The sequence below is a fragment of the Bison bison genome, unplaced genomic scaffold, assembly GCF_000754665.1.
Source record: "Bison bison bison isolate TAMUID 2011002044 unplaced genomic scaffold, Bison_UMD1.0 scf7180017861046, whole genome shotgun sequence".
NCBI lineage: Eukaryota > Metazoa > Chordata > Mammalia > Artiodactyla > Bovidae > Bison > Bison bison.
In genome coordinates this window covers 1653176-1663529 of record NW_011491618.1, presented here as the reverse complement: position 1 = coordinate 1663529, position 10354 = coordinate 1653176, and the positions used below count along the sequence as shown (strand labels likewise).

General features: G+C 52.5%; 1 protein-coding gene across 1 annotated transcript in view; it reads right to left on the bottom strand.

Annotated features, from left to right (window-relative positions):
• Nucleotides 1-8446, bottom strand: part of C1QL1 (complement component 1, q subcomponent-like 1) — a 21244-nt gene extending 12798 nt beyond the window's left edge. The window contains 2 exon segments of the mRNA XM_010832510.1: nucleotides 3780-3907; nucleotides 8077-8446. Of these exon segments, the coding sequence (XP_010830812.1) occupies nucleotides 3780-3907; nucleotides 8077-8446 (498 nt within the window).
• Nucleotides 8447-10354: the final 1908 nt, after the last annotated feature.

The window sequence follows — 10354 nt, the reverse complement described above, 5'->3', positions numbered from 1 at the left end:
TAAGGACAAGCTTGCAAGGCCTCATGGGCTGTGACAAGAGATGTATAATTTATCCTAAGGGCAATTAGAAACTACTGAAGAGTGTCAGGTGAGTGCTATCGGATTTTTTTCAGATTACAAGGATCACACTGGCTACTGTGGGGAGGAGGGATTAAAGCAGAAGTGAGAGCTTATAGTGGCCTGATCTGGATGGGATGGGGGTAGAACAGGGAGCAGGAGACTTACAGATTTCTGGAAAGATTAGTAAATGTTTATGAAATTAATGAAGGGTGGATGAGTGTTTTTGCCATTACCTGGGTACCAATATGTGCCAGACACTTTATGTACTCTTTCACTTAATACTCACTGGAAGTGTAAGGAATAATAAGCATTGTCATCTTTACACTGGAGATGAGGATCCTGAGGCTCAGAGAGGTGAAGGTATTTCCCTGAGATCACACAGCTAGGAGGAGAGAAAGTCAGAATTAGAACTTGGGTCTGTTTGACCTTGAGTGGGGGCTCTTCACCACTCAGCCCACCAGGTGCATACCTGGTGGATAAAGCAAGGGTAGATCCTTTGGGGATGAAGAACAGCTTGAGTTAAGGCTCAGTTGTATAAAAGGGCATATTTATGGTTTTTGGTTGATGCCACTGGTCTACAGTCCTGTCTTGGGCAGAATGGGAAACTGGGTACCGAGAGGCAGAGACTGGCTATCAATGCCCGGTTAGGCCACCAACTTGCCTTGTGTGTTTGGAGATGTCTATCACATTTTAGGGCTTCCATTTCTTTCTGTGGGCTGGAGAATTGTCCAGGGCAGCTCTGAGAGGCTGTGGTTCTCTTTAAAAGAAAATTCCTCATTGTCATCTGTTAAAATATTTAAAATCCCTTCGTGACATTTCAACTCAGACACTTGCAGATCCTCCAGAGGAAAAGCCTCCATAATCGCAGCCCCTCTTTAAAGAGGGGACATTTGGGAGAATGGAAGTTGTGTTGTCATTTGGTGGGGAAGCAGGACACACCAGGCTGGGACTCAGGTTGGTGAGGAACCTCCTTCAGGTGCCCCTCTCCCAGCCCCATATCCTAGGAAGAGAGAGTAGGATGAAGTGGTCTGAGCCCAGGTACCCAGGTCACAGGCAGGTTTTCTGATGCTCCTTTGCCAAAGGACTCTGGATCTCCTGCCCCAAGATTCTAGGGACCTGCCCAGCCCTAGGCCTCCTCCCTTGCCCTCCCTTTCTGATGGGCAGGCCATCCCAATCCAGCTCCAGGGAGGCAGCGCTGAAAAGGCCCCGGCTGTGGGAGGGGAGACCTAATCGGAGGGGCCGTCTCCCCTCAGCCCAGCCTGCATTTCCCAGCTGCATGTATAAGTAATGAGGTTCTGCAGCCCCAACAGGAACCAATATAATGGCGGGTGCGCGGGGTCAGCCTGAGAGACAGATAGCGGGACGCAGGAGTGACAGGCAGTGCAATTATGCTGAGCCTCTTGCAAAGGCAGCAGAGGGAAGGCCCCGCCCGGCCAGCACAGTGCACGGGCTTCCCACCCTCTCTGGCAGGCCTCAGCTCCCCCAGAGCCTCCAAATCCCCCAGACCCGAGTGGGGGAAGGGAGGAGGAGGAGTCCTGGGGAGAGGGTGGAGGAGGAGGGACCTGGCTGATGGGGGTCAGCTGGCTTTCCTGCCTCCTGGGGAAGACACCCCCAGGCCTAAAGATGGGGGTGCAAGGGAGAAAGCCTCCGGCTCCCCAGGAAGACTGTGGAGGGCTTTCTCCTGGGAAGCCCTTCCACTTCTAGAAAAAAACCTTTCCTTGCATTCTCACCCAGGAGAACTAGAACTTAGGGTCTAAAAAGGTCTTAGAGAAGTCTCCTTTGACAGACAGGGACACCGAGGCCCAAAGAGGGGAACTGGCTGGCCCAAGGTCATTGGCCAGTCTGAGACAGAGTCAAATGGGACGCACAGGGGCTCTTTTTAGGACCCCACCGGTGGGGGTCAGGGAGCAAGGAGAAGAGGATTGGTTGCTCACCCCCATACTGGGTAATCCCCAAAGACCCTCTGAGGGTAGTAGTGGAGGGTGGAGCTCGGAGAAGGGGGTGGAACTCTCGCTGCAGTGTTCTTGGAGAGTCCAAGTCAGCAAGGGGTGGGAGGTGGCCCAGCCTCCCTTCCGTGTTCAGAGAGGGGTCTTTGAGCACCTCATCTTCGTACATTTGAGAACAGGAGTGACTGAGAGGGGATCTCTGAGGTGGCAGAGCCACAAGGGCAGTGGAACAGAGCAGTGGGTGTTTAGGAAATGTTGGTTAAATGCACCCTGACCATGCCAGCTTCGTGGACATGCAACTTGTTTACTGACAGAGGCCTGCACTCAGAAGGGATCTGCACTTGGTTTAATGCTCTGCTAGCACCACCTTGAAGTTCTTAACAATTTTTGATCACGCAATTCCACATTTTCATTTCATTCTGGGCCAGTAAATTTTGCAGCTGGTCCTGCCCTGAAACAAGGCAGCCTGCCTCCTCCCTGACCCAACATTACCCCCAGAGGCCCCAGGTGGAGGGAAGCACAGAGCTAGGAGAAGATGGTGTTCAATGAGCTACTGGGGGGTCCCCACCCCCTCAAAGGTTGACCCTTTCAATGACCCAGGTTGGGGCGTGTTTGGAGGGGGATGTCTGGCCATAAGACTCCTGGTCCCAGCAGGAGTTCCCTGTCTCTTGGGAAGATGTGGCCCCTCCGCTTAGTCCCACCCCTGCCGGCTAAAGTAGGAGGAACTGGTGGAGAGAGGGAGGCTTAATTAGCAACCCCAGCCAGGCAGCAGGCGGTGGGCACAGAGCAGGCTGACTTTTCCAGCTATAGATCTGCTCTCTGGGAGAGGCACTAGCCGGCTGGCTTAGGCTCCGGCTGGACTATTTTAGGAATATTCTTAACTCTTCCCATACCACTGCCAACACTGGACTTCTCTTCCAGAGGGCATGCCAGCTCCGGGCTGTCTTCCTCCTGTTCCCTCTGCCCCCACCCTGGCCCCTGCTCTTCCTTTCTGGCAGCTGGAAGGACAGTTTTCTGGGGGTGAGGCCGGGTGCCTTTTGCCAAGGAAAGTGCCCATCTGTGGCCCCTGAACCCTGCACCCCTCTCTCTCCCCCTCATCACAGCTCTGGCCTAAGGAGATTGGCCATTTTAAGCATGATCCAGCCCTTTCTTCTCATCTTGTGAAATCGGGATAGTTAGGCTCCCCGATCCTAGTGAAAACAGCTGGTCTGGGCCCTCGAGAGGGAGATGGGAAGCCACAGAGCAGCAGCACCTGCCAGCCTGACTTCGATGCTGCATTAGGTCTGTGTTTCCAGCTGGGTGTTCCACACAGCAGCCAGAGCCCCCACAATATTGTGGAGGTCCCTGTCCTTCTTTTTCTCCCACTCCAGTGTCTTGACTTCCTGGACAGACCTACACCAGGATGTAGGTATTACCTGGGCAAGGCCAAGGGGAGTCCCATGGGCCAGGAAGGTCCAGTACGAACAAATCGAAATTCTAGCCAAGATGGGGAAGTGAGCTCAGCTTACAGGAGTTCCTGTCTGCCTGTGCTGGGACGCCCTGGACACCTAGGACTGACTGTAGGGCCACTCCTCAGGCACATGCCCTGTAGTACTAGGAGCTGGAAGCTGGGAAAACTTGCTTTGGACATCCAGGCACATGATTGATGACTCCACACAATTGCCGGAGGACCTGTGGTGTGTCTGACCCAGTGCTGGGTGCCAGCTATGGAGGAAATAATCAATAATCAATCTCTCAGTAATCAATAATCAATCTCTGCCTGACAAGGGCTACTTTCTTGAGCTGGTTCACCAGGGTGTCTGACCACCAGCCTGGGCCATGGTGTTGAAAGGTCCCACCCAGCCCCTCTTCCTCCCAGTTCCCACGAGCAGCCCAGCTCTGAAAGTGACAAGGGGTGGCACCTGAGATCAGGTAAGCATGCTTAAGCTGTCCTCAGGGCTACTGAGGGGGCTCTTATGATGGGGAGGGGTGACTGAACAGCGAGTCCTCCAGCCTCCAGTTTAGAAATATCCAGATGGATTTAACAAGGTTGTTCTCCTGGGGAAGATTTTGAGTGGAGAGAAAAAATACCTTCCAGGGACTCGAGGAAAATTCTCTGTGTTTTTTAAAAAGTAAGACCCCCTCAGGACTTCCCTGGCAGTCCAGTGGTTAAGACTCTGTGCTTCTAAGGCAGGAAGTGTGGGTTCGATCCCTGGTTGGGGAACTAGGATCTTGCATGAGCACGCGGTGGCCAAAAAATGAAAAAAAAGTAAGACCGCCATCCCCTTGGGCTTCCCTAGTGGCTCAAACAGTGAAGAATCTGCCTGCAATGTGGCAGACCGAGGGTATATCCCTGGGTTGGGAAGATCCCCTGGAGGAGGGCATGACAACCCACTCCAGTATTCTGGCTTGGAGAATCCCCATGGACAGAGGAGCCTAGTGGGCTACTAGGCTCTTTGAGTCCATGGGGTCTCAAAGAGTTGGACACAGCTGAGTGACTAAGCACAGCACAGCACCCTCCCCTTACCTCGAATGAGAGACTTGAATAGGAGGCCGCAGGTTGGCTGTGAAGTTTCCCCTCTCTATCTGGTGGGGGAGGTACAGACTTCCTGAGGCTGAGGCCTCAGGGAGAGGATTTCTGGCTCCATAGTCCCTGAGGAAGACACTGGGGTGCCTAGGCTAATCTGTGGCTTAACTAGGAGCTGAAATCGGGGGTCTTTGGGGTCCTGTCTCTCCAGGGCAGCCCCCTCTTCCTCCCCCACATTCCCTCCCCTTCAGCTTCCAGGCTGGGAGCCCCAGCTGGTGGAGAATGTCTTGTTCTTCAGCAGCTGGGATTTGTAAATATTTATAGGAACATGGAACCGATCAGTGGCTGACAGGCCCAAGGAGCGGGCAGGGGCCCTGCATGGAGCTCAGCGACTTCACCCCGCCTTCCCCACCCCCTGACCTGATTTGAGGGAGCCCAGCCGGGATGGCAGAGATGGGGGTGATCACGTTGGGTGGGGGCCGGCCGTCTCTACACTGAGACACCCCACCTCAGAGGATGTATCTGTCCATCTGCCCCCCCACCTCCCGGGCTCTGCTTCCACCCTCAGAGTCTGCCTCATCGTCAAATCCTGGCACCCTCACCCCAGCCTACCGGTGCATCCACGCAGCCATCACCACGCTGACTCTGCCCTCACACACAGTCTTGCAAGACTTGTACATTCAGTGTCACATGCAGGCATGCGCACACACACTTTCTAACTCCCACATCCATGTTGATGCTTACTCTCACACGCACCTGCTTTACACACACACCAGTTCACACTCACAAACCCATTGGAGCCCCAGATCCCAGTTACTCCTTACAGGTCTTAATCAGAGGTCCTGGGAGACAGCCTCCTGTTTTATGTCTGAGGGGTGTGTATGTGTGTGTGTGTGTGTGTGTGTGTGTGTGTGTGTGTAGCAGGAGGGAATAGGCCCTGAGGTCAAGGGGTAAGGGAGCGGGAGAAGGTGTGGACTAACAGCCCCTCAGAGCTGCTAACAGCCCATAACTGAAGTAAGACAGACGCAAAGGCAGGCCAAGGGAATGGAGATGGACAAGGGTCAAGGCAGACAGGGTGGGAACTGGGGACAGAGGGCCCCCTCCATCCATGAGAAGCTGTCACGTTGCTGCTCCAGTGGCCTGTGAGACCAGCACCAACCCCCAGCTGGAGCCTCTCCCCTCTGGATCTTGTCACTGTGGTTTTGCTTTGCTGCTTGGGCAGCCGGGAGTGGTGACAAGCAGGGAAGACAGTGCCCAGGGCAGCAAGCTGTGCCACTCCAGCCTGGCTGCCAACTCACCCATCAGTGCCCATCTCATCACCCACAGGGACCCAGATGAGACCAGTGACCTGCCTGGCTGTCCTTACCTCTCAGGGCCACTGAGGGGGAGGGAGGCAACCAGATCCCCCTCCTCCCAAAGCAGGCAGTGAAACCGAACCTTGCCCAGGCCCTGCGGCCTGGACTTGGGAAGCAGGGCCTACTCTCTGCTCCCAGGATTCCCCGGATCCAGCAGACGTGGACAGGAACCCGCACCTGAGGCAGGGGCTTGAGGGAAGGAAAGTCACTGGGAGGAACTAAACATATCTTTGGCATAAACTTGTATTCCATTTGCTTTCCCGCTCGCACAATGATGTCCCCACACTTTGCCCCTGGGTGCTGAGTTAAATAATCATCCTGCTCGCCGTGGGTCTGTCTCAGGGTATTAGTTCTGGGGCATCAATCAGTCAATTTGTGCTCTGCCATCTGGGAGCAACCATTTCTATAAAACTAGAAAGGCAAACAAATAATAATAATGAAAAGCTTGGAAAATGGGGAAACTTAGGCCAACTGCTGTTTTCCTGTTTTTCAGTTGTCAGTGCAGCTTTCCACCCCTGTTTTGAGGTCCTGATTAACTCATGCTTTCATGGATTCATTCACGTATCTGCTCAACAACCATTACTCATGCAGGTGCCAGGCCGTGTGCTGCGTCCTGGGAGCCAGGGCAAACGCCAGGCAAGGTTCTAGCCTGCACGGTGTTTACGTGAGGACGTGCACGCTCAGTCATTCAGTTGTGTCTGACTCTTTGCGACCCCATGGACTGCAGCCCGCCAGGCTTCTTTGTCCGTGGGATTTTCCAAGCAAGAGTACTGGAGTGGGTTGTCATTTCCTCCTCCAGGGGATCTTCCTGACCCCGGGATGGAATTCAAGTCTCCTGCGTTGGCAGGCAGATTCGTTACCACTGAGGCACCTGGGGAACCCACACATGTAAACACATGCACAACAAAGCCTGGTGCCCCCAGGAGGCCAGGAGGCAATATCTAGGGACCCCGCCTGGCAACCCAGAAGGTCCTGCTCTTGTCACCACTTAGCTGGTGGTCCAGTGGCTGAGAATCTGTGCTTCTAATGAATGGGGCATGGGTTTGAGCCCTGGTTGGGGAACTAAGCTCTCACATGCATGCAACCAGCCCAGCCAAAAAAACACGAAAAAACAAACAACAACAAATCCAGATGTCCTGCTCTTGCAGCCGAATGTTGTGAAAATGACACAGAATCCCTCTCTCGTTCCAGGATCAAAACCCTTCTCATCCCCCTCCCCCTCTGCAGGTCTGCCTTCTTGGGCAGCCATGCCCTCTAAGCATGGCGGAAAGAGTGTACATGTGAGACTGACTCTTCGCTTGGACACCCACTGCCCGGGTGACCTCAAGCAAATCGTTCATCGAGTCGCAGTTTCCTTCTCTTTTTAAAATGCAGGGACCTCCCTTGTGGTCCAGTGGTTAAGGATTTGCCTTGCAATGCAAGGGATCCCAGTTGGATCCCTGGTTGGAGAACTAAGATCCCATGTGGCACGGAGCAACTAAGCCCCTGTGTCACAGAGCAACTAAGCCCCTGTGTCACAACTACTGAGCCCACGTACCACCACCAGAGAGTCTGTGCACTGCAATGAAATATCCACATGACGTAATGAAGACCTTGTGTGCTGCAACTAAGACCCAACATGGCTAAATAAATAAATAAATACTAAGAGATAAATAAATAAGTAAAATGCAGTGACTTAATAAATAAATAAATAAAATGCAGTGACTTAAACCTGTCACAGGGGTACCCTTTAGCATCAAATGAGATTAAGTATATAAAACACCAAAGACTAAGTGTATGAACCACCAATACAGCTAATATTATGTATATTAAGCCTGGCACACTGTGGGGGCCTCAGTTCATGCTAGCCTCTTCTTCTACCCCTTTGCCAGAAGTCTGCACTGCTTCTCTCCTCACTGGCAGGGGGAGGAAACTGAGGGGAGGCTTGGGGCTTGGGAAGTCCTGACAGTCATGCACCAGGAATCTGCACTTCATGCAGTCCTCCCAGGAGTCCAGTTCTACTCTGAGGGAAGCCTCTTATTTGCAGGTAAGAAGACTGGAGAGATCTGGCTTTGCCTCCTGGACCACCTGCACATTCCGGAAAACAGCCCCTTTCTTCATTCTGTGTCCACGCTCTCTGGCTCTCAAGTATAAACAAGCATTCTTGTGCGTGTGGTGGTTGTGGGGTGGTGGTGGTGACGATGATGGTGAAGTTGGTGATGGAGGTGACCGTTCTGGTGATAATGGTATTGGTGGGTGGTGGAGATGGTGGTGATGGTGGATGGAGGTGGTGAAGATATTGGTAAGGGTGGTGACGGTGAAGATGGTGATTCAGGTGATGGTGGAGGCTGTGATGTGTTGGTGGGGATGGTGATGTTGGTGAAGTTGGTGATGGAGATGATGGTGGAGGTGAAAATGGTATTGCTGGGGATGGTGCAGTGATGGTGAAGGTGGTGATGGAGGGTGATGGTGGTGATGGTGGAGGTGACGGTGGAGGTAAAGATGGTATTGGTGGGGGTGGGGTGGTGATGATGGAAGTCATGGTGGAGGTAATAGTAGTTTGAGTGGTAGAGGTAGTGATAGCAGTGGTAGGAGCTCATTTCAGAATCCTGCTCAGATTTTTGGCAGCTGGAAGAAGCCTAGTTCCCGCTGATCTGTTGAGGGCCTACCATGTACCAGGCCCTGTGGGGCTCACTTCATTTCCACAGCAGTGCACAGAGATCACTGTCTCCTCTTACAGATAAGGACACTGAGTTCAAAGAGAACAAGTGACCTGGCTACCAGCTCACAGCTAGTAAGACATGGAAAGCTACTTAAGCCCTGGATCCTTTGACTCCTAGCCCCAGGTTCCTTCTTATGCCACATGAACAGTAGGGAAATGGAGACCCAGAGAGGTTAATTGATTTACCCAGGTCACGCAGCAGTGAGAAGCAAAGCCTAGCTGTTTTCTCTGTTCCAGATCTCAGCAAGGGCAGAGGTCTCACTCAGGAGGATGGAAGGACCTCCAATGTATCCCCCTGCAGCCCTGACAGAGGCACAGAGCCCCACCCTCATCAGGCCCCCAGGGCAGGTTCTGAATCTACCTCCCGTCCTCCTGTGACCCTCTACACTGTCAATTCCAGTCTGCTTCCCCAGCCTCAGAGTGAGACTGACAGACGCCCAGCTGCCGCCTGACCCGTTACACTTGACACCCCTCCCCCAGACCTGACCGTGGGCTCTGGCCTGCTCACTGGGCTGCAGCCACTCTGACTGGCATTGAGCTGGAGGGATGGAAACTAACATCCTCCACCCTCACCCCTGTCTGAGCTCTGAGGTAGTGAGCATGGGGGTCTGATCTTCATCCTTTTCTGGTCCTGGATCTTAGTCTCCTGCTCGAAAAAAAAAAAAAAAAAATGGATAGCTCCACCTTGACCCCCAGGAATTAGTGAGAAAGGGAAGAGGAGACAAAGAATAGTGCCCAGGTGGCATGTTGTCCAAGGCTCCCTCCCCCAAGAAGCCTGCCAGGACTCATTCCATACAGTTCCACTCTCTCTAACCCCTTCGATCATCCCTTCAGTCTCAAAGCTGTGTGTCTGACTCTATCTGAGTCACAGTGATGATGGTGTGGAGACGATGGTGATGGTGATGAAGGAAGGGGCAGTGGAGGTGGTGGTGACAGTGGTGGCGATGGTGACGATCAGAGTAAGGTCGGGCCTCCTGGAGGGAAGGGGGTTGACTGGTCACTACCTTCCTCTCCATCTTCCCCCACCTCTTTAGTAATAGCTACTATTATTGAGTGTCATTCACAATATAGGTGCATGCTCAGTACTTTATATGTAACAGTTCATTTAACCTTCCCAACAACCCAATGAGGCAGTACTAATATTTTAGAGATGAGACGGCTGAGGTAGAGTGAGGTTAAGTAACTTGCCTGAGATCAACAACTAGCAAATAGCAGAGCCTAGACTCAGACCCAGCCCCCACCAGAGTCTTCTTTTTAAACTTTTTATTTTGTATTGGGGTATAACTAATTAGGGCTTCCCTGGTGGCTCAGAGGTTAAAGCGTCTACCTGGAATGCAGGAGACCCGGGTTCAATCCCTGGGTCGGGAAGATCCCCTGGAGAAGGAAATGGCAACCCATTCCGGTACTCTTACCTGGAGAATCCCATGGACAGAGGAGCCTGGTAGGCTACAGTCCATGGGGTCACAAAGAGTCGGACATAACTAATTAAAAGACGCTTGCTCCTTGGAAGAAAAGTTATGACAAACCTAGCGAGCATATAAAAAGCAGAGGCATTACTTTGCCAACAAAGGTCCATGTAGTCAAAGCTATGATTTTTCCAATAGTCATGTATGAATGTGAGAGTTCAACTATAAAGAAAGCTGAGCGCTGAAGAATTGATGCTTTTGAACTGTGGTGTTGGGGAAGACTCTTGAGCATTCCTTGGACTGCAAGGAGGTCAAACCTAGTCAATCCTAAAGGAAATCAATCCTGAATATTCATTGGAAGGACTGATGCTGAAGCTGAA